The 25,508-nt window shown below is 38.6% G+C and overlaps 2 protein-coding genes across 2 annotated transcripts in view; both read left to right on the top strand.

Annotated features, from left to right (window-relative positions):
* LOC134622284 (NACHT, LRR and PYD domains-containing protein 12-like) overlaps window positions 1–25,508 on the top strand; it is a 1,346,881-nt gene that overhangs the window by 492,824 nt on the left and 828,549 nt on the right. The window lies entirely within an intron of this gene.
* On the top strand, window positions 1,540–23,807 carry LOC135932521 (uncharacterized). The gene is made up of 5 exons (XM_065470003.1): window positions 1,540–1,937; window positions 17,906–18,079; window positions 23,121–23,167; window positions 23,316–23,524; window positions 23,707–23,807. The coding sequence occupies exons 1-5, from the start codon at window positions 1,540–1,542 to the stop codon at window positions 23,764–23,766; spliced, it is 888 nt and encodes a 295-aa protein (XP_065326075.1). The 3' UTR covers window positions 23,767–23,807.

The following is a 25,508-nucleotide window of genomic DNA, read 5'->3' as shown; positions in this document are numbered from 1 at the left end:
CTCACCCAATAAAGGAATATTTCATATATCAGTCTATTCTTCATTCTATCAGAAACAGTTATCACAGCTCGTACATTTTCCTTTTTACACATATATGTATGCATTGAGCCAAATGTAGTAATGCTAACATATTAAACGAACAACATTTATCTCTTATATATAATATATCTATATATACACTGTCGAAGATACTTGTCTTTGAGTGAAGATTTAAGGTGATAGGACTTATAACTGGAACTTGAATCTTTGCTGAAGCTCACTATTAGACACAGAGTTCACTCACATGTGCTGTACCAGTGTACCTGCACATGTGATGTGACAATAGAAGTGATTTGATTTGAGAGTTCAAACTCACTGCTGTAATAACTTATGACTATAATATTGGCCATATCATATTTACACTGACTTTAGTCTCATGAACAACATTAGCTAATTGTTATTTCCTAGCTAATCTTAAAGGCCAACAATCATGTTTTACAGTCCTGTGGTCTCAGCCTCAGATACTTATTAAATCACACAAAGCTCATGTAGAAACAAACACACGAACAAAATATGTTTTCCTTCATTTCTGTCAAACAAAGCTGTATGAAACATTTACAGCGGTTGGTGTTATGGTTGCTAGGCAACCTGGGCAGCGCGATGGAGGCTAGACCGTCCCATTTCACAAGCCTCGCACTTCCGGCCTTAGCGGTCTTTGAGTACGCGGCCCTTGAGGATCGTTGAGGCTGCGTACTTTAAGGCTGCAGACCCTGAATTGGGATACAGCCTATCTGTACCTGTCTCCATGTTTCTGTCCCCGCCCCTTTCTTTCTGTCCCGGGTCATGTGAGCGCTGCAGTAGTATTAGGCCCACCCTCAATGCTCTCATTGGTTGAGACGCATAATGACACCCATTTCAAGCCAGCACTGATTTTGATTGATTGATTTTATTGATTAGCATTCAAATATCTCAGTGAATACAGAATACAAAATAAAGATTACCACAAAGCAAAAAATCATGAGACAAGGCTAATCAAAAGGTATTGGCTGAAGCATTTGCTTATTATGCCAACCCTTTTAACAAAAAATCTTTTGCATGCAGCTCCTGTACACAGGGCTCGAAGCAAAGAATAAAACAAAGCAAAGCAAAAACAAACAAACAAACAAACAAACTTTCCACCTTAGATAACTACATCAAAGCAAAACAATCAAGAGTTTCAGAATTATTATTTTTGCTCTTTTCATTCTTGATTAATATATTTTTCTAATACTCTATTTTTAAACATGTTTTTAAACAAGGAAAATGAACAACAACATTGATTAGCTGACCAAGATGGCGCCGGTGTACGTGGCTGCTCGTCTGTCGCTGTCAGTTTTGTTTGTTTTTATATTGCTCCTGTCGTGTGTCACTCAAGAAATCGGGTCATTACTGGTGTACGATCGCCAATTGCTTCTGAACCTCCGAAGTTCTGGACAAAATACAGCTCCATTTTCTAACGGAGGTCAGAATTCATGGTGTCCGCTGCTGTCACATATCCCAACTTGCCTATGCCGTGCAGTCATGCTACCTCCCCGGCGAAGACGTCGGGGTAGGCGCAGTGATCGGCTGGTTAAACTCAAGATCTCTTTAGCGCACCATCCCACTACCGTCAAAGGAATACAGAGATTATTTCCTGGAGTTTTTGTGCACCGACGTTTCCTGGACCCCGTGGATTCCTGCCTCATCCCCGTGGTCTGCCAGGATGACGCGCCGCTCCTCCGTGACCCCTGTCCTCCTCAGCTCAACGTGCGCCGGGCAAACCTCCGCAATCTGAGGCCGCTGTGTCGGACTCCCTGTGCCGCTGGGGCTTTTACCTCATCCCCGGCTCCTGTCAGGATTGGGCTGGTAAACGCCAGATCGCTGGTGAACAAATCTTTTATTCTGAATGAGTCATTCATCTCCTGGAAACTAGACTTCATGTGTGTCACGGAGACTTGGCTTAATACTGGTGAGTCCAGTACTTTATCTGAACTTTTACCAGCGGGTTGTTCCTATTTTAACACACCAAGGACATCAGGGAGAGGAGGAGGTACGGCGGTTGTTTTTAAAAAGGATTTTAAATGTAAACAGTGTGTTTTACAGCCCTCGTTTTCCAGCTTTGAGCTCACGTGTTTTGAAGTTAATCGCTCTAACTCTGTGCTCGTTGCTGTTATTTATCGTCCCCCTAAATACAATAAGAATTTCATAAATGACTTTTCAGAATTCCTAGCTGGGATTATGCCCAACTACGATCACGTTCTTATTGTGGGAGATTTTAATATCCATGTCTGTTGCCCTAAAAAACCTCTGGTGAAGGAGTTTTTAAGCCTCATTGACTCTTTTAATCTGGTCCAGTCCGTACCTGGTCCCACACATGAACACGGACACACACTAGACCTGGTCTTGTCACACAGTCTACCTGTGTCTAATGTGGAAGTGACTGACACTGCTTTCTCTGACCATATTGCTGTATTATTCGATGCTGTGTTTTCACGCACTACAATTGAAACCAGCGCTCCTGTTCGCCGCTGTCGGATTATTAACCCTTCCACTGCTGCCCAGTTCTCAACTGCTTTTAACCAGCTCTCTATCCCCGCCGATTGTACTCCCTTGGACACAGAGAACCTCAGCTCCTGGTTTCAACATTCTTGCCTTACTATTCTGGACTCTGTGGCACCAGTAAAAACCAGGAAGCCCAAGGCTAAAACTGATCCTTGGTTTAATGATGCCACTCGGGCTGTGAAGAGGGAGTGTCGTAGAGCTGAACGCAGATGGAAGAGGGACAAACTGCAGGTGTCTCTTCAAATCCTAAAGGACTGCTGGCGCCTCTATCAGGATACGGTCAAAGAGGCTAAAAGAAAATACTTCTCTAAGATCATTTCCTCCAACAGTCACAATCCACGTGTGTTATTTAAATCTATTGACTCAGTCTTAAATGCTCCACAAAGTGGCTGTTTGGAGGCCTCTCATAAACTATCTAATGATTTTATGTGTTTTTTCATTGAGAAGGTTGCAACCACGCGGGCTCTCATTTCGTCCCCTGAGTCTGACCCCTCTGCCTTGACCCCTTGCTCTGCTGTTTTTAACCAGCTTGAGCCTGTGTCCCTTTCTTATTTAGAGGATGTGGTCGGCCACCTGAGGCCCTCTGGTTCCCCATATGATCCTGTCCCACCACAGTTTTTTAAGGAGATTTTTCCTAGCATAGGCCAGGCTGTTCTTAGTGTTATAAACAGCAGTTTAATATCTGGTGTAGTCCCTGCTAATTTTAAGCATGCGGTAGTACAACCCTTGCTTAAGAAACCTGCCCTGGACCACACTGTATTGGCTAACTACAGACCTATCTCCAAGTTGTCTTTTATGTCTAAAATCTTAGAGAAAATTGTACACTGCCAGTTGATGGATTTTTTAAATGAGAATGGTATCCTGGAGGTCTTTCAATCAGGTTTTAAAAACTTTCATAGCACGGAGTCAGCACTCTTAAAGGTTTTTAATGATATCCTCCTTACCTGTGACTCTGGTAATCATGTTGTTCTCGTCCTCCTTGACCTAACAGCTGCCTTTGATACTGTAGACCACAACATTTTACTGTCTCGCTTGCACCATCTTGCAGGCATTCGTGGTACTGCTTTGAAATGGTTTAGGTCTTATCTTAGTGACAGAACTTTTAGTGTTAACTTTTTAGGGTATGAGTCTTCCTCTGCCACTTTTCAGTCTGGGGTCCCGCAGGGCTCAATTTTAGGGCCTCTGCTTTTTTCATTATACTTACAGCCCCTGGGAACCATCCTCAGAAGGCATGGAATATCCTTCCACTGTTACGCTGACGACTGTCAGATTTATCAGCCTCTGAAGCAGAAAGAGGCCTTCTCTATTAAACCACTTCTAGCATGTCTAGAAGACATTAAATCTTGGATGTCCCTAAACTTTCTAAGGTGTAATTCAAGCAAAACTGAGGTGATTCTGTTTGGTCCTAGTGGACCTTGCGAACCCTCTGCTATTGATTTGGGACCCCTGGCAGAGTATTTTAAATCTGTTGTTACCAACCTGGGTTTTAAGATGGACAGTGATTTTAAATTAGACAGTCAAATTAGGGCTACTGTCAAGTCCAGTTTTTATCATTTAAGGCGCTTGGCAAAAATAAGACCTCTTTTATCCAGGCCGCATCTTGAAACGGTAATCCATGCTTTTATTTCATGTCGTCTAGATTACTGTAATGCTCTGTATTGTGGAGTTAGTCAGCATCTTCTCTCTCGTCTGCAGCTGGTCCAGAATTCTGCTGCACGACTTTTAACCAAAACTCGTAAAAGAGAGCACATAACTCCCATCCTGGCTTCACTCCATTGGCTGCCTGTATATCTTAGAGTTCACTTTAAAATTCTCATGTTTGTGCTTAAATGTTTAAACGGTCTTGCCCCAACTTACCTCTCTGAGCTTCTGCATCCTTACTCACCCCCCAGGTCTCTCAGGTCAGCTGACAAGCTGCTCCTGGAGGTACCCAGGTCCAGGAGGAAGCTCAGAGGGGACAGGGCCTTCTCTATTGCTGCTCCTAACCTGTGGAACAATCTTTCCCAGCACATTGGGAGGCCCCTTCACTGTCCACTTTTAAAACACATCTTAAAACCCATTTTTACTCCTTGGCATATGACACAGTCTGACCCTGATTTTATTGATTTTATTGTTTTGAACTAATGTGCTAATTTTATTGTTTTAAATTTAATCCTCATCATCATTTTTTATGCCATTTTATTATTGTTTTTGCTATTTGTGCTAATTTTATTTATGTTAATGTCATTTTAATAATCATTTTTATATAGATATTTTATTTATTTAATATTATTATTTTTCTTATTTTTTAAATTGTTCAATGTATCATTTTGGCATGTCAAGTGTACAGCACTTTGTGTTCAGCTGGGGGCTGATCTGAAAGTGCTATATAAATAAATTGCTTGCTTGCTTGCTTTTTAAATCACTGTCATAACTATTCCACAGGTTAACTCCTCTAACAGAAACACATCTCTGCTTTATGTTTGTCCTTATCTTGTTTTTTTTTAAAGAAATCTGTTCCCCTTAAGTCATATTGACTCTCTCTGACTTTAAACAGCTGAGTACTGCGGCAAAGCAAGTTATTTTGTGCTTTACACATTATCTGTGCCATTTTATATTCGACTAAATCATAAAATTTCAGGGTATTCAGATTAATAAACAAAATGTTAGTTAGTTCTATATACTTTGATTGATTTATAATTCTTATAGCTCTTTTTTGTAACTTGAAAATAGGAAGAGTATTTGTTTTATATGCATTACCCCATATCTCCAGACAATAAGTCATATATGGAAGCAACAGAGAACAATAAAGTGTGTATAATGATTTTTTGTTCAGGACATGCTTTGTTTTGTAGAGAATAGCAATGGTTTTTGACATTTTTGTTGTCACATGATTTATATGAGACTTCCAGCTCAGCTTATCATCAATTATCGCTCCAAGACATTTATTTTCATACACTCTTTCAATTTCAATTCCATTAACCCTGATTTTAGATACATTTTTCATTTGTCTAGTGCCAAAAATAATCAATTTTGTTTTCTTTATATTTAACGATAACTTATTTACATCAAACCAGTTTTTTAATATATTTAACTCCTTTTCCACTGTTGTCAGAAGCTGTTCTAGGTTTTTACCTGAGCAATACAGAGTGGTATCATCAGCAAACAATACACATTTTAACAGTTTGGAAACACTACATATGTCATTTATATATGATATGAATAATTTAGGGCCCAGCACAGAGCCCTGAGGAACACCACACATTACCTTCAACTGATTAGATTTTACATTATTGATTTCGACATATTGATATCTGTCATCCAGGTAACTTTTCATCCACTTACATGCTATCCCTCTTATGCCATATCTCTCTAGTTTATTCATTAATATAGAATTATCAGTTGTATCAAACGCCTTTTGTAAGTCTATAAAAACACCAACAGTATATTCCTTATTATCTCTTGCATTAGATATCCCTTCTACAAGTTCCATCACTGCCATCGAAGTGGACCTTTTCACTCTAAAGCCATATTGGTTGTCACTTAGGAGATTATTCTCTATACTGTATATTTATCAAGTCTATTAACAAATAACTTTTCTAAAATTTTTGAGAACTGTGGGAGTAGTGATATTGGCCTGTAATTGGTAAACTGACATCTCTCTCCGTTTTTATGGATTGGAATAACTTTTGCTATTTTCATTTGTGAGGGAAACACACCAGTTCGAAACACTTTCACTGATCAACATCCCATCCCTCCTGTGACCCATGGCTTTTACATTCCGAGCCAGTGAGCACTTTCACAATAATCATGATTTTAAAAACTGAGTTAATGTGCGATAAAATAATCGTTGTGTTAATCAATTAATGAGTTAACGTGAGAATAACAGATAATAACACTACATATTTAGACATGTAGAGTTTATATGTGTCAGTTCCAGTTTTAGACCTCTAAAGTGCAGCTATCATATTAGGAAAATGTTAGGAATAGACAGTAACACTGAGCACACTAAGTTAAAAAATTTTATTTTACCACTTGCTGCATTCAGCAGGGTCTCCTTGTTATGTGAGTGTGCACAGATCCTGAAGCAGAAAGCCTGGGTTAACAGAGAAATGATCATCACTGTGATGATACTCATCATCACTGACTCACCAAGTGCTGCTCACAGTGGATTGTGTGATGGTTGGGGCTTTCTCTCTAATATTGGAGGCTAGAGAGGATATTAGGCCCCTTATGTCAAATTATTCATGAGCTTTTTGAGTGATAGGTTCTAATGAATTATTCATGAGCTCCGGAAGTAATAACGGAAGTAATAACGGAAGTAATTAAAAATATGATATTCATAAAAATATGATATTCATAAAAAATATGATTTTCATAAAAATTATGATATTCATAAAATTATGATATTCATCCAAAATATGCTACTTCATAGCTCCTTGCTTTTTCTCCCCTCAAAAACAACTAATTGATTATTTGGAAAGATTTATTTTATATCAAATAGCATTCTTTTATTTTTAAGCTATTAAAAAAGTTTTTACTTTTTTATGCTTAAAAAACGCCATCTACTGGTGGGTCAGCGCATGAGCGCCCAGGGGCGCGCGCCCGCGGGAGCGCGCCTCTCTCTCTCTGCATCGGGCCTGTGTGTTTCTGGGACCGTGCCTTTTGTGTGTGTGAAAACATGTTAAACCAGTATAAATGTGCTTAGTTAAACTTGTGCTTTTGTAACGTTCAGTATGGCCAGACATACAGGGTGCATGCCTTTGGGGAACACTTTATTTAATTTTATATGCATTTGTTTAATCCGAACAAGGAGATTTAAAATCAAACTCAGAATCGCAAAAAGAAAAAAGTCTCGCGATCTCCCCGAGCATAAACGCACCGCTGCTCCCAACATAAAAAACTTGCTGAAAAAACTCTTTTTCTCCAAAAAACGCACCTGAAAACCCCATAGAATTACTCGATAAAACTCTCTCCCCGCTCCCAAACCCCGATCCTTAGGAAATAAGCAGGGAGAAACTCCTGAAAAAATCCTCCGTATTTCTATCCAAAAAACCCTAGAATAACTTGTAGGGACCCCCTCGTATACCCTAACCCTTATATTCGATAACAGGGGAAATCCTGAAAAAACCCTTAGTCTTTTTTCTTCAAAAAAACCAGCCCTCTCACTAAAAATCCGCGCAGAGTCTAAGTTCTACCTCGCTCTTACTCGCACCGAAAACGCAGCCAGAGCACAGTTTTTCCTACTTGTTCGTTCCCTGGCTCAGATAGCAATGCTCCTACTCCTAGTTTCAAAATTTGCGCCTGAGACCAACTCCGCCTCCCCAGGTAAACCTTACTGCCCCGCTGCCAATCACATAACAAAGGGGCGGCTCTCATTCGCACCCTGGCTAGCCAATAGCGCTCGGCTTGGATTTACCTGTTCAGCGATAGGTTAACTTGCTCGCTCTCACTCAGGATAAATAATCTAACGTTTCAACTTAAATTTAACTGTTTTTTTCTCTCAGAAAAAACAAGCAAGCCTTCTCTTTTTCTTAAAACAACATGGCCACCAGACCTTTTTGACCGCGAGTGACCGGATGTTGTTTCCAGCCTGAGGTTGCCTGAAATGCCGTGAGGCTCGTTTGAAAGATCGCGCCCGAGACCAACTCCGCCTCCAAGGCGTGCCTACCTTTAGCTGCCACCAGTGAGATATCAGAGCCGGGCTCCACATATCCAATCAGGAGCACGAGCAAGACAGCTTTTGCAGACTCTCCAGAAATATACAAGTCCTTATCAACTGCTCTGCAACCCAGTGTTTCTGGTCCCCTCACTAACATCGCTTTTTGAGATATTTTTTATGAACCACCAAAAAAGCAGTTTTTATCCCCCCCAGTACAGAAGACTGGATCTGAGGGCAGCAGCGGGGACAAATGATTGTAATGAAGCGACGGACATTTCATGGCTGGTCTTAGATATTCGTGAGTTATTGTGTCTTATGGTGAAAAGTACATAGTTTTGCAAGAGGCATGCAAGCACTGTAGAAAAAGTAATCATAAAACTGTTTTTGTGAACACTTTGTTCCCTACGTTATGCTTTAAAAAATGTGATACATGTAATGTGATCGTCAAAGAACATGATTTTTTTTATTCTTATGCTTTTAAAGTGTGTCAGATTATCTTAAAACACTTATTTGTATGTTATAATGTTTTTCTTACACCATGTGTAATTTTTATAGAGACCTTGTTCATTGTATCAATGTGTAAATATGTATCTTTGATAAATAAATAACATATTTAATCTTGTATTTGTGTACTTTCTGGTGATTCAATAAAAGATTAGTCACATATCGCTCTGATAAACACAGATGTCTGAAAGAAATGTTTGATGGAACAAAGGAAACAAGTGTCTTGCTGCTAAACTTTTAAGTCACCATGGTTTAAATGAGAACTAGCAGCCCTATGTCTTTATGTAAAACATGAAAAACTCCATATCAGTGATATCTACAAAGGTGTACTCATTTCTTTGTTATGGTACTTTACTGTTCCAATGAAACAAAAAGAAAATCTCATTTTAAAGTACATTTTTTGGCCATCCTGACCTATTTTCAGGGTCAAGAATGTTGATGTTAGACTGTGTTTTAAATCAGGTTTTGATCTTAAACTAACTATCACAGCACTGATTTTACGTATTACAGTTGTAATCTCAATTAGAATCCCAAACTGGCTTTTCTCCAGTCAGTGTTATGGTGAAATTTAACTTGTTCTTTTGTGTAATTGCACATGGCCCACCACGGGGCCCCTTAGTAAGCTGTACAGCAGAAGTTTTCAATTCACTTTTGTCAGAAAACTTCACAGTATGAGAAGTTAAGGCACAGTTTCTCCAAATGTGTGCTTCTTTTTCAGTCAGCGTGCTTTTAGAGCATCTACATTAGCTCACGTAGTAAAAGTACAATCAGTAAGTGTACTTTAACATTTGAGATTCCGAGTGACTCTTACTTAGATCATGTGAACAATTTCATCAACCTTTTTTTGTATAATGCATCAAACCTGTTCAAATCAGTTTATTTTCAATTTATTTCAACTAATCTAGAGAGAAGGATCTCCTTTTTAGCTTCTGTGATGCATTTACTTCTCACACCTTAATCTAGATGTTAGTGTTCTCAAAGTTAACATGTCTTATGTTACCATCATGTATTTCTAAAACCCAGCCTCAGTCTATGCCCTATAGACTCTCACATGGAAACACCATTGATCTAGATATTCACAAATTTCATCATGAGATTCTTAAGGTCTTTTTGTTTTAACGTTTTACACAAAAACTTCACATTTTTATATTTTTAAATGAAACTGTCATGGAAAGATATTTTTTCTTTTGTGATGTTGCTTCAGCAATCTCAAATACTAATTATTCTGGGAATTTTTATGGTCAAACTACGTGATTTTCAAAAGGTGTGTGTGTGTGTGTGTGTGTGTGTGTGTGGAGTAAAATGACCTTCTTCTTATGATGTTGTCACCGTGAATCATTCAGGATTAACAACACAAATTGTTTCGATAGCAGAAACAATCTTATAACTTATAATTCTCACACGTTACCGCTAGTTTTACAAACACAGTCTTCTTCAGTTCTGTTTATGTAGCTTTTATGAAACTGATTTTCCATAGTACAAGTAGCATTTAAATCTTTCTTTGCTCTCCAGTATAAATGCAAGAATTTTCAGGCTTTTATTGAAACTGTCACAAATGTAACACTCAATGCCAAAAATAGGCTTGATCAATGTTTCTATGAACACTGCTTCGTATATAAACAGCTCTGAAACCCCCCTTTATTTATTTTTTTTAAAGTAGTGCAGAACAGGCTCTCTGTTACTCTCTTTATCTCTAAAAAACCCAACCAAACCGGCAATCACTTTGTAGAGGAATTTCTTTCATTTATGTATTGATCACATTGTTTATTGGTAATGCTTTTAGGTCACTGTTTTAGCACGTCTGCCCCATACTCCATTTCAAACAGTTAGATGGTGGGGGTCTGGTAAGTAAGTTGGGGGGGGGAAGCAGACAACTCCACAGGAAGAGTCTTTTTGTCTTTTCTCCACTGTAAGTGATAGCAAGGGAGTGTGAAACTTTCTTTTGGGGGAAAGATCAAAGGTGTGAAAACAGCTGTGTACTGCCTTTTGTTCCTGTAGGAGGTATTTAACTGAGAGCCTCTGCTCATCGTCTGCCCCAGCGATGGCAGTCCCTCACCAAGCTTGGTTTCTGTTCTTTGTCTTGATTAAAGAATGTTAGCTACCGCTCATCGCTTGTCTGCAGGCTTTATTAAATGGAAAACTTCCACAACAGCCTCTAAACAGTGGTTTATGGCTCTTAGATTCTTTTACCAGTCAGTGTTGTTAGCCCCAACCCCCAGGCTCCAGGTGTCTGAGCTCTAACCCTGGCTGCCAAGTGTACCCCTGAGGCCTTTGTGCCTTTTACCACCAGACTAAGTTTGTAGTCCTATCTACTAATATTATTTCATTTTTTTTTTTTATTATAGCACACGGTGCAGTTAGGTTACTACTTTGACTTTCTCATTTTGAGCACATTTCTGACCCAATACTTTATCAAACTTTTTACCTGAGTGTTTTTGACACTAGCAGCTGTACTTCTACTTAAGTAAAAATTGCCTGCACTTTTGCCACCTCAGTTGCCACTTTTCTGGAGTTTGTACAATTTTTATATTTCAACGTTTTACGTGTTATCCTTGATCACAGTTCTAAACAAGTTAACTTTCTTGACATCAAAGTAACCCAAAAAAACAACTATATGTCCAGTTATCTTTACTCCAAACCTGGTTTAAGGCTATGCTGTTGTTGTGATATGGCCATACAAATAATATTAAGTTGAATTAATCTTAAGAAAAATATGGTTGTTTCATGGCTACCTGTTCAGAGAATTTGCAGGCTTTTATGGAAACTGTCACAATGTAACACTCTCACTGTCAAAACAGGGTTGATCCATGTTTCTATGAGCACTGATTAATATATCAACAGCTCTGAAAATCATTTTTTTTAAAGTAAAGCAGAACAGGATCTCTGTGTCTTTAAAAAACCCAACCAAACTGGCAATCACCTCTAAACAAATGGAAGTAGTTTATGGCTCTTTATCACCTGCAACACCATGTAACACCTAGATGTTAGACTCTTTTACCATCACATTTTCAAGGGTTTATGTGTTATCCTTGATCACAGTTCTAAAAAAGTTAACTTTCTTGACATAAAAGTAGCCCAAAGAAGACAAATATATGTCCAGTTCTTTTTACTCCAAACCTACTGATCGGAAAACATTATGTGATGCTGGAAGTTTTCATCCTATCCACCTCCAAAACAAGTTTACCTGTAAGCCAACACATTAGACTTAAGCAAATTTGTGAAATTCCTGAACAAATATGCTTTGTGCAGTAGCAGTAGTACTAGAACTAGTACTAGTAGTCCTAGTATTGTGCAGCAACCAGGCTTCAAGAGTGATCACTATTCTGGCTTGCAAATGGTGAAAACATGTCACAGTCTTAGCTGCAAATCAGAAGTGTTGGTAAATTTAAAAAAGGAGTTTAAACTTCAGGTTTGGCATAGACACAGACTTTATTAATGCCACACTCGGGAAATTCACATGTTACACATGATTTAACTCACCTGCTAAATCCCCAGAGCAATAACCCCATCAGCATCATTAGCCTGAGTGTTGATCCTCCAGGTGAGTGAGTGGAGGTGTGTGTGTGTGTGTATTGTAGTGTATTGTGACTGCTCCATCACAATGTATAATTTGACTTGTGAGGTACACACAACAAGGCCAAGAAGAAAAAGTGAATCAGAGATACGTTACAAAATACAAAAATAAAAATAGTGGACAAATTTAAAACAAGCAAACCACCTATGCAAGAGCAACTACTAATGATTTACAAATACTTATCATAAATAACGAGATTGATTCTTGTAAAGTTTTTCCAAGAAAGTTTTATTTGATGTAAACAAACCAATACATTTGATTCAAGTAAAACAAATAATTACATTGATTCTTGTAAAGTTTTTCCAAGAAAGTTTTATTTGATGTAACGGGTTTCCAAAATTATTATATTTGATGTAATGAAACCAATAGATTTGAATGGGGTAAAACAAATAACGAGATTGATTCTTGTAAAGTTTTTCCAAGAAAGTTATATTTCATGTAACGGGTTTCCAAAAAGTTTTATTTCAAGTAAACAAACCAATACATTTGTTTGTAAAACAAATAATTACATTGATACTTGTAAAGAGTTTCCAAAAAGGTTTTGTTTAGAGGTGATTGCCAGTTTGGTTGGGTTTTTTAAAGACACAGAGATCCTGTTCTGCTTTACTTTAAAAAAAATGATTTTCAGAGCTGTTGATATATTAATCAGTGCTCATAGAAACATGGATCAACCCTGTTTTGACAGTGAGAGTGTTACATTGTGACAGTTTCCATAAAAGCCTGCAAATTCTCTGAACAGGTAGCCATGAAACAACCATATTTTTCTTAAGATTAATTCAACTTAATATTATTTGTATGGCCATATCACAACAACAGCATAGCCTTAAACCAGGTTTGGAGTAAAGATAACTGGACATATAGTTGTTTTTTTGGGTTACTTTGATGTCAAGAAAGTTAACTTGTTTAGAACTGTGATCAAGGATAACACGTAAAACGTTGAAATATAAAAATTGTACAAACTCCAGAAAAGTGGCAACTGAGGTGGCAAAAGTGCAGGCAATTTTTACTTAAGTAGAAGTACAGCTGCTAGTGTCAAAAACACTCAGGTAAAAAGTTTGATAAAGTATTGGGTCAGAAATGTGCTCAAAATGAGAAAGTGAAAGTAGTAACCTAACTGCACCGTGTGCTATAATAAAAAAAAAAAAAGAAATAATATTAGTAGATAGGACTACAAACTTAGTCTGGTGGTAAAAGGCACAAAGGCCTCAGGGGTACACTTGGCAGCCAGGGTTAGAGCTCAGACACCTGGAGCCTGGGGGTTGGGGCTAACAACACTGACTGGTAAAAGAATCTAACATCCAAGTGTTACACGGTGTTGCAGGTGATAAAGAGCCATAAACCACTGTTTAGAGGCTGTTGTGGAAGTTTTCCATTTAATAAAGCCTGCAGACAAGCGATGAGCGGTAGCTAACATTCTTTAATCAAGACAAAGAACAGAAACCAAGCTTGGTGAGGGACTGCCATCGTTGGGGGCAGACGATGAGCAGAGGCTCTCAGTTAAATACCTCCTACAGGAACAAAAGGCAGTACACAGCTGTTTTCACACCTTTGATCTTTCCCCCAAAAGAAAGTTTCACACTCCCTTGCTATCACTTACAGTGGAGAAAAGACAAAAAGACTCTTCCTGTGGAGTTGTCTGCTTCCCCCCCCCCCAACTTACTTACCAGACCCCCACCATCTAACTGTTTGAAATGGAGTATGGGGCAGACGTGCTAAAACAGTGACCTAAAAGCATTACCAATAAACAATGTGATCAATACATAAATGAAAGAAATTCCTCTACAAAGTGATTGCCGGTTTGGTTGGGTTTTTTAGAGATAAAGAGAGTAACAGAGAGCCTGTTCTGCACTACTTTAAAAAAAATAAATAAAGGGGGGTTTCAGAGCTGTTTATATACGAAGCAGTGTTCATAGAAACATTGATCAAGCCTATTTTTGGCATTGAGTGTTACATTTGTGACAGTTTCAATAAAAGCCTGAAAATTCTTGCATTTATACTGGAGAGCAAAGAAAGATTTAAATGCTACTTGTACTATGGAAAATCAGTTTCATAAAAGCTACATAAACAGAACTGAAGAAGACTGTGTTTGTAAAACTAGCGGTAACGTGTGAGAATTATAAGTTATAAGATTGTTTCTGCTATCGAAACAATTTGTGTTGTTAATCCTGAATGATTCACGGTGACAACATCATAAGAAGAAGGTCATTTTACTCCACACACACACACACACACACACACACACACCTTTTGAAAATCACGTAGTTTGACCATAAAAATTCCCAGAATAATTAGTATTTGAGATTGCTGAAGCAACATCACAAAAGAAAAAATATCTTTCCATGACAGTTTCATTTAAAAATATAAAAATGTGAAGTTTTTGTGTAAAACGTTAAAACAAAAAGACCTTAAGAATCTCATGATGAAATTTGTGAATATCTAGATCAATGGTGTTTCCATGTGAGAGTCTATAGGGCATAGACTGAGGCTGGGTTTTAGAAATACATGATGGTAACATAAGACATGTTAACTTTGAGAACACTAACATCTAGATTAAGGTGTGAGAAGTAAATGCATCACAGAAGCTAAAAAGGAGATCCTTCTCTCTAGATTAGTTGAAATAAATTGAAAATAAACTGATTTGAACAGGTTTGATGCATTATACAAAAAAAGGTTGATGAAATTGTTCACATGATCTAAGTAAGAGTCACTCGGAATCTCAAATGTTAAAGTACACTTACTGATTGTACTTTTACTACGTGAGCTAATGTAGATGCTCTAAAAGCACGCTGACTGAAAAAGAAGCACACATTTGGAGAAACTGTGCCTTAACTTCTCATACTGTGAAGTTTTCTGACAAAAGTGAATTGAAAACTTCTGCTGTACAGCTTACTAAGGGGCCCCGTGGTGGGCCATGTGCAATTACACAAAAGAACAAGTTAAATTTCACCATAACACTGACTGGAGAAAAGCCAGTTTGGGATTCTAATTGAGATTACAACTGTAATACGTAAAATCAGTGCTGTGATAGTTAGTTTAAGATCAAAACCTGATTTAAAACACAGTCTAACATCAACATTCTTGACCCTGAAAATAGGTCAGGATGGCCAAAAAATGTACTTTAAAATGAGATTTTCTTTTTGTTTCATTGGAACAGTAAAGTACCATAACAAAGAAATGAGTACACCTTTGTAGATATCACTGATATGGAGTTTTTCATGTTTTACATAAAGACATAGGGCTGCTAGTTCTCATTTAAACCATGGTGACTTAAAAGTTTAGCAGCAAGACACTTGTTTCCTTTGTTCCATCAAACATTTCTTTCAGACATCTGTGTTTATCAGAGCGATATGTGACTAATCTTTTATTGAATCACCAGAAAGTACACAAATACAAGATTAAATATGTTATTTATTTATCAAAGATACATATTTACACATTGATACAATGAACAAGGTCTCTATAAAAATTACACATGGTGTAAGAAAAACATTATAACATACAAATAAGTGTTTTAAGATAATCTGACACACTTTAAAAGCATAAGAATAAAAAAAATCATGTTCTTTGACGATCACATTACATGTATCACATTTTTTAAAGCATAACGTAGGGAACAAAGTGTTCACAAAAACAGTTTTATGATTACTTTTTCTACAGTGCTTGCATGCCTCTTGCAAAACTATGTACTTTTCACCATAAGACACAATAACTCACGAATATCTAAGACCAGCCATGAAATGTCCGTCGCTTCATTACAATCATTTGTCCCCGCTGCTGCCCTCAGATCCAGTCTTCTGTACTGGGGGGGATAAAAACTGCTTTTTTGGTGGTTCATAAAAAATATCTCAAAAAGCGATGTTAGTGAGGGGACCAGAAACACTGGGTTGCAGAGCAGTTGATAAGGACTTGTATATTTCTGGAGAGTCTGCAAAAGCTGTCTTGCTCGTGCTCCTGATTGGATATGTGGAGCCCGGCTCTGATATCTCACTGGTGGCAGCTAAAGGTAGGCACGCCTTGGAGGCGGAGTTGGTCTCGGGCGCGATCTTTCAAACGAGCCTCACGGCATTTCAGGCAACCTCAGGCTGGAAACAACATCCGGTCACTCGCGGTCAAAAAGGTCTGGTGGCCATGTTGTTTTAAGAAAAAGAGAAGGCTTGCTTGTTTTTTCTGAGAGAAAAAAACAGTTAAATTTAAGTTGAAACGTTAGATTATTTATCCTGAGTGAGAGCGAGCAAGTTAACCTATCGCTGAACAGGTAAATCCAAGCCGAGCGCTATTGGCTAGCCAGGGTGCGAATGAGAGCCGCCCCTTTGTTATGTGATTGGCAGCGGGGCAGTAAGGTTTACCTGGGGAGGCGGAGTTGGTCTCAGGCGCAAATTTTGAAACTAGGAGTAGGAGCATTGCTATCTGAGCCAGGGAACGAACAAGTAGGAAAAACTGTGCTCTGGCTGCGTTTTCGGTGCGAGTAAGAGCGAGGTAGAACTTAGACTCTGCGCGGATTTTTAGTGAGAGGGCTGGTTTTTTTGAAGAAAAAAGACTAAGGGTTTTTTCAGGATTTCCCCTGTTATCGAATATAAGGGTTAGGGTATACGAGGGGGTCCCTACAAGTTATTCTAGGGTTTTTTGGATAGAAATACGGAGGATTTTTTCAGGAGTTTCTCCCTGCTTATTTCCTAAGGATCGGGGTTTGGGAGCGGGGAGAGAGTTTTATCGAGTAATTCTATGGGGTTTTCAGGTGCGTTTTTTGGAGAAAAAGAGTTTTTTCAGCAAGTTTTTTATGTTGGGAGCAGCGGTGCGTTTATGCTCGGGGAGATCGCGAGACTTTTTTCTTTTTGCGATTCTGAGTTTGATTTTAAATCTCCTTGTTCGGATTAAACAAATGCATATAAAATTAAATAAAGTGTTCCCCAAAGGCATGCACCCTGTATGTCTGGCCATACTGAACGTTACAAAAGCACAAGTTTAACTAAGCACATTTATACTGGTTTAACATGTTTTCACACACACAAAAGGCACGGTCCCAGAAACACACAGGCCCGATGCAGAGAGAGAGGCGCGCTCCCGCGGGCGCGCGCCCCTGGGCGCTCATGCGCTGACCCACCAGTAGATGGCGTTTTTTAAGCATAAAAAAGTAAAAACTTTTTTAATAGCTTAAAAATAAAAGAATGCTATTTGATATAAAATAAATCTTTCCAAATAATCAATTAGTTGTTTTTGAGGGGAGAAAAAGCAAGGAGCTATGAAGTAGCATATTTTGGATGAATATCATAATTTTATGAATATCATAATTTTTATGAAAATCATATTTTTTATGAATATCATATTTTTATGAATATCATATTTTTAATTACTTCCGTTATTACTTCCGTTATTACTTCCGGAGCTCATGAATAATTCATTAGAACCTATCACTCAAAAAGCTCATGAATAATTTGACATAAGGGGCCTAATATCCTCTCTGAGGCTGTTACCTTACACTGTTAATCAGCTTGAGATGACTGTTGTTGTCTGTTGAGAATTGTCACTTATAAATAAAGTTACATTGAATGGATGTAAATGGATAGATGTTATTGTGACAAAGAGAAAATGATTGTTGACAGATGGATTGTTGGTTTGTGTGTCTGCAGTCTGTCGGGCTGTCTGATCACAGAGGAAGGCTGTACTTCTCTGGCCTCAGCTCTGAGCTCCAACCCCTCCCATCTGAGAGAGCTGGACCTGAGCTACAATCATCCAGATGACTCAGGAATGAAGCTGCTGTCGGCTGGACTGAAGGATCCAGGCTGGAGACTGGACACTCTCAGGTATGGAGAGAATGTCTGATAGAGGAGGAAGAGCTAGAAACATTTCCTGTGTCCTTCACTCACTTCCTGTTTGTTTCCTGCAGATGAGACATGACCAATCACACATGCAGGAATATTTTCAGGGACAGACACACTAGTCCAGCTGGATAGTACATGGATATTCATGTAGGGGTCTCCAAGGAGTCTGTTTGCAGGAACATTAATGGTAACTGATAAGTCACGTTGAGAGTTTCATTAAAAGTAGACCTATAGTTAGGTCCATAAATATTTGGATAGAGACAACATTTTGTAACTTTAGATAGACAGGTGTACCTGAGATAGTGGCCACTGTGTACCTAATAAAGTGTGAGCCATTTGTATGTTTCCCATGCTGTATGTCCACAGTGACAGTCAGTGACACTGACAGAAGGATGAAACAAGGCTGTGAATCATTTCAGTCTGTGTGTGTGACAAAGAGGCAGACAGGAGCAGCTAACATTTGGAAATGGAAGCTTAAATACTGGAAACTGTTATAGGCTAATGCTGCTAATGGGCTGTGTTAAAATCAATATTTCATTCTCACTCTGTTGTTTGACAACAATAACAGAAAAATATGTACTTGAGAACACACTTATTATAAATTCAGCTGTGAATGTAGAGTTTGTCAGAATACATCATGGTCACACAAATCCTTAGCAGAGCAAAGTGGCATTAGCTGCTAATAATTATTCACCCATAATTAGAATAAGCCACTAATGGCGTCCTACTTAGCATTAACTCTTCACAAAGTTAAAATTGAATGAAAAATAGTGTTAGTATTAGCTACTCATATTGTTTAAAAGTAAAAAAAAAACATTGTTAGCATAAGCAGATAATGTTAATTCACCTCAAATTAGTATTAGCTAATAACGGCAACTTACTTAGCATTACCTGGTCACTTTGTTATAAAGCAAAAAATATGGTATTAGCATTAGCTGCCAATTCCTCATCACCTAAAATTAGCATTAGCCACTAATGGCAGTCTACTTAGCATTAACTCGCTTGCTTGTATCCTTTGAAAAACATCTCAGCAATTTTTTTTGGAACTTTCAACTCATATTAGCCCCGATGTTTGGGCGTAAATAACAAAACCAGTCAACAGTCCTAGCTGTAAATCCTACACCTGAATATGGCAAACTATCTCCAACAAGTGAAACATTTTTGAGTCTATAGACTCAAAAATGTTCACACAGTTCTATAACGATAAGACCTCTGTCGGTCACATCCAAAAAATGAAAAAACACTCAGATGTACCACCTCTTGTTTCGACGTCTGTGGGGGTACATTGCCAGACGTTGGTCAACAAGATCAACCCCACCCATGTGTTGATTGTAAAGGGCCACAGAGAAGGGCTTTTGGATCATCATCATCTTTTTTTCCTTCTTGACCCATCTGTTGGTAACATCTTCAGGGGATTGGCCAGCACAGGACGAGATCATGTGGATGACAGAACTGTCGAACCATATAGCCTGTCATATAGCCTGAGGTTCCTGCTCTCACCTATACCTTCACTCCCTGGACTTATCACTGGACTTATCACTGAACTCACCATCACTGCACTCATCAATGAAATCATCATCACTGGAGCTGGATGGAATTTCCTAGACTATTCTCTTGCTGCCTTATTCTTTGCTGCATTTGAAGTCTACAAAATATGATAAAATAATTATTATAGTAACTCAAACTACAGCTGATCTGCACAAAAATATATATTTTAAATGAGTAGCTTATAAATTTAACAATTATATGCTTACTTATAACCAAAACAGTCCCAAGAAGCAGTGAAGCAATTTATGACTTATGTTAAAAAAATATAGTGGGTAATGCATGATGTCCACCTCATTGGACACATGGTTAATCGTAGTTTTCTACATATTAGACATACCAGTTTCTTATTCCAAACAGGTAATATCCTTCCCTAGATGTTACTGCATATCATCATATTTTTTTTTACCTGTTGGGCTCTTTTAACATAGAAGGATTGACAGGATATGCCAGCAGTGGTCAGCAGGGGTGACAGTTTGTCTGCCATCTTTGATTCAGAGGAAATTTACTTGCAGTTGCACTAACTGAACACTGAATTGACCTCAATGGAGCATGGCAGCAGAGAGCACTCTAGAGGCTAATATGCAGTTCCACTATAGAAACCAATGCATTAAAGAGATATGTACGTTTTAGTAGCTGTCCACTCCAGTGACCACTATGCATCAGAGGGCTAGATGAAAACATAAACACACCATCTGCAGTGAAAGGCAAAAGGAGCCGTCCACAAAAAAAGGCAAATTCCACTTGCTAATAATTTTCTATGCCAAATATTTCAGCAAAATATTTCTATACCTCAGCGCATTGAAATAAAACTAATAAGATGGCGGCTGGACCAAAATTCTTGGCCACGCCCCCTCCCGTGACATCACGCTCCAAAGTTAGCATAAGCTAATAACAGTAGCCTACCTACTTAGCATTAGCTGCTTACATTTTTATAAAGCAAGGGACAATGGTATTAGCATTAGCTACTAATTATTATTTTCTTTATCTCAAATTAGCATTAGCTGCGAATGGCAGCCTTCTTAGCATTTGTTGCTCACATCGCTTAAACCCACAGGAAAATATGTCAGTGTTAAATGCTAATTCACATCAAAATGGCATTTGCTGTAACGGCAGCCTACTTAGCATTAGCTGCTCACATTGTTATAAATTAAGGGACAACGGTAATAGCATTTGCTGCTAATATATTTTAACCTTAAATTAGCATTAGCTGCTAATGGCAGCCTACTTAGCATTAACTCCTCACATTGTCATGATGCAAGTGAAAAGGGTGTAAGTGTTAGCTATTGAGATAGTTAAAAAGGAAGGGGAAACGGTGTTAGCGTTAGCATATAATGCTTATTCACATCAAATTAGTGCAGTTTGCGGCTAATACTAATCAGTAACTGTAGCCTGAAAACACTTCAAATAAAGCGTATAGTTAAACTGAGAGTGATTGTCGTTGGACAAAATGTGTTTTGCTGCTAATCATCCACAGCAATACAATCAGCATAGTAATAATAGGCTGCTGTTAGCTAGCATTAGGGTAAGTAAGTAAGTAAGTAAGTAAAATTTATTTATATAGCACTTTTCACAGATAAAAATCACAAAGTGCTTTACAACACAGGAAATGGGAATATAAAAACAATATAACAGTAAATAAAACAATGTAAAACAATAAAACTATAAAAACAGCATAAGAAGAAATTAATCAAATGCTTTTCTAAATAAAAATGTCTTCAGCTGTTTCTTAAAAGAATCAATGGAGTCCGTGCAGCGAAGAGACAGTGGGAGAGAATTCCAAAACCGTGGTGCCACAGTCTGAAAGGCCCGATCACCACGAGTTTTAAAACGAGTGCGCGGTACCACCAGCAGTCTCTGATCTAATGACCTTAAAGCCCGAGAAGATGTATGTGGTTTCAGCAGGTCAGATAAATATTGAGGAGCCTGACCATGTAGGGCCCTAAATGTTAGAACTAAAATTTTAAAATGAAACCTAAAATTTACAGGCAACCAGTGAAGGGAGGCCAAGACTGGAGTGATATGCGATCTTCTCTTGGTGCCTGTTAAGAGTCGTGCTGCAGCATTCTGCACAGGCTGAAGACGATTTAAGACTGATTTGTTAAAACAAGTAAAAAGGCCATTACAATAGTCTAAATGAGAAGAAATAAAAGCATGAATAATCATCTCAAGTTCAAGCTTTGATACCATTAGTCTGAGTTTAGAAATATTCCGTAAATGATAAAAACAGTTTCGGACCAGCTGCTTAGAATGCTGCTCGAGCGACATCGAGCTGTCAAATATGACACCGAGATTTCTAAGGCTTGATTTTACATAAGGGTCTAAGAAGCTGATATGCTGTCTAATTTCTGTGACCATGTGGTCTGGAGCAGGGGTGTTGGGGTGAGGGAGGCCTCTTTCTGTGACTGACTAGAGGATTCACACCAATCAGATGACAATATTCACATGACTCCCACTCCTTGAAGTGTATTTGTGAAAATGTGGGACTGTTCCTTTATCAGTGTCTAACAGTATGTATATGAGAGCCATGTCAAGAGAGAGTTTTGATATGTGAGAGATTTGTGATGTTTAGCGTGTTTCGAGGCTACAGTTAGTGTGTTGTTTAGTCGTTTAGTCGTTTTGTGTGTCAGTTCTACTAGTGAACGTCACAGTTTCTGCCTTAAAGCCAGATTGCAGATTGCAGTGTAAACGGTGTCTCCACATGAAAAACAGGAGTGATCCACATCCTGCCGTGAGACCTGCAGGTTTATCCCTGTGCTGTTCTCCTCAGTCTTATACTGGACTTAAACTATTTTTTGCAGTGGCACAAATCATTTGTGTGGCTTCTTATTTGATGCAGAACACCTGATTGTTCTGTAAATAGTTTGAAATGCTTATATAAAAACCACCTGACGCCTCGGCTGCATTTTTAGGGAAATAGTTTCAGAGTTGTTGTTTGCAAAACTTGTGCATCATTTTTTAAAACGTTCAATTTCTGTTTTCATTTCAAGTTCCGAAAATGATTGGTTAAACATGTTTGTGGTTTCCACAGTAAAAAAGATATGGTGTTGATGAATGTGTCAGAACTAATCCAAAGATATAACCCTGTGCAGTCTGGAGAAATGGCATCATCCAGTCTGTCCTGTTTCCATCAATCACTGTCTGGTTGGCCTCAGTCATGAAGCCTGACGGGGCCAGACAATAAGGTCTTTAGAGAGGCTCATCTGTGCTGTCTTTCCTCCATCCAGGACCTGTAAAGGTCCAGAATGAGGGACAAACACATCTCTACAGACCTTTTGCATCATGGAGATAAACTGTTCACATTTCTTCCTTCAGGCAGACGATACAGAGTGTTGTTAACAAATAAACAGACACCACAGACAATTCATTCCCCCGGGCTTTCACTTTGATGAACACTGTGAATGTTCATGTGTATGAGAGCCATGTGATGTTCATGTGTGCATGCTGACTGTGCTGCTCTGACCCCTCCTCCTTTCAGGGTGGAGCCTGCTGGAGTCCGATGGTTGAGACCAGGTCTGAGGAAGTGTAAGTGTGTTTTTAATGGGATTCATGAAAACAAAGCAGCACACATTCAACCATCTTCATCATGTCAGGAGTCATCATCAAAGTGTCAATCAATGAACAGATGATGGATCAATAACTGCAGCTGGATTGTGTTTGTTCTCTCCATCAGATTCCTGTCAACTCACAATCGACACAAACACAGTGAACACAAACCTCCAACTGTCTGACAACAACAGGAAGGTGACACATGTGGAGGAGGTTCAGTCATATCCTGATCATCCAGACAGATTTGATGTTTGGCCTCAGCTGCTGTGTAGGAATGGTCTGACTGGTCGCTGTTACTGGGAGGTCGAGTGGAGAGGAAACGTTGATATATCAGTGAGTTACAGAAGCATCAGAAGACGAAGAAACAGTAAAGACTTGGTGATTGAGTTTAATTATCAGTCCTGGAGTCTGAGGTGCTCTGATGATGGTCCTCAGTTTGTCTATCACAATAACAATGAAACATCCATCTTTTCCTCCTTCTCCTCCTCCTCCTCCTCCTCCTCTGTCTCTAACAGAGCAGCAGTGTATGTGGACTGTCCTGCTGGCACTCTGTCCTTCTACAGAGTCTCCTCTGACACTCTGATCCACCTCCACACCTTCAACACCACATTCACTCAAACTCTTTATCCTGGGTTTTGGCTCTGGTCTCCTGGTGCCTCAGTGTCCCTGTGCTGAGTGTAAAGAGTGTCTCCTGTTAGAGAAAGTCTGACTGTTGAACAGATAGTTCAGTCTGTACATGTCTGTCTCTTTCACTCACAAACACGTTTTCACATTCATGGATTCAATCAGTTGATGTTTGAAACTCTCATCCTGGTGAAGAATCTGCTGGGATTTGGTGACAGACATTAGATTTGCTTTGATTTGCTTTGAGAAGCTGTTTCATTGTTTTTCTTTATAAATCAAAGACTCCATGTTTTTTCTTTCATCATGTGACCTCTGCTCTTCCATCTCTGTGTGTATCAGGATCAGAGATGGGCAGTAACGCGTTACTTGTAACCCGTTACTGTAATCTGATTACTTTTTTCAAGTAACGAGTAATGTAAGGGATTACTATTGCAAAAACGGTAATTAGATTACCGTTACTTTCACGTAGGAACGCTGCGTTACTGCGTTACTAAAACCGTGATTTTTTGCGAGAATGTCTCATGACAGTGACGTAAGCGAGTGCGACGTTCGTGACAACAGCTGTGTGCAGATCATAATATATCGAGTGCGGGAGAGAGTATAGCATGCAGCGTTTAAAGCGTGGAAGTACTGACCTTATTTTGAGTTTGATTCCATAAAAAGTGACAAAAACATTAGTGTCCGTTGTGCGTGGGAAGAAAACTTCTTTTTACAGTGAAAAAACCCCCTAAACTTCCAAGCAAGCACCGAGTGCGCTACGACTGTAATGTGAAATTCACAGAGAAACTCGCGGAGTCTTCAACTGACCGCTGTGGCACACCTGCACCAGGGTAAACCTCCGCCTAACCTACTCCTTCTTTACAGGTGAAAATAGAGCAACAGGACCGCTAGTCTTTGATTTTATTTATTTTCTGCTGTGTTTTACTTTCATCTATTTGAAAGAGTGAGTGTAAACACAAAAAATATTTTATTTTATGTCCTGGAATGTGCAGAAAATAGGTTTAAATGTTAAACAAATTTCTTCCAGTCAGAGAATGTTGCATATAATTAAGTTTTTGCTTGATGCATAAAGTTAAAAGATTTAAAGTTTAAAGTTTTAAAAAGAGACGTTTCCATTTGATTACATTTTGTATGATGGATTATGCAGAAAAAGTAGAATTGGGCTGAAAGATCTATCGCTTTATCACCTATTCAGGTTGTAAATCGTGTTTTAAAAAGTAACTAAGTAACTAAGTAACTAATTACTTTTGAAAATAAGTAATCAGTAAAGTAACGGGATTACATTTTGGGGAAGTAATCAGTAATTAGTAACTGATTACTTTTTTCAAGTAACTTGACCGACACTGATCAGGATACATTTAGTTCATAATACACAGAAAAATCAGAGTTATTACCTGTAATAAATGTGAAAGATTCCTGCAGTGATAACCAGGCAGGACTGAAACACATCCAAGCTGTCACCACGGTAACAGCACCGCCCATCCACAGGTGAGGGGAGGAGCAAAAAGAGGGACTTTCACCATTTTATACTAAAAACACTCGACTAATGTTTCTAATATGAAACAAATAAGCCCACATTAATGTGAGCATTTATTAAATAATAATAATGATGATTTCCTCCTGATCTCATTTCCATAGCAGAGAAAACTGTGGTGTATATTGAGGTGGAGGGTGTGGTCTATGGCTCAGGTGT

The sequence above is a fragment of the Pelmatolapia mariae genome, linkage group LG3_W, assembly GCF_036321145.2.
Source record: "Pelmatolapia mariae isolate MD_Pm_ZW linkage group LG3_W, Pm_UMD_F_2, whole genome shotgun sequence".
Classification (NCBI taxonomy): Eukaryota; Metazoa; Chordata; class Actinopteri; order Cichliformes; family Cichlidae; genus Pelmatolapia; species Pelmatolapia mariae.
This window is presented reverse-complemented; position numbering and strand designations above follow the sequence as displayed.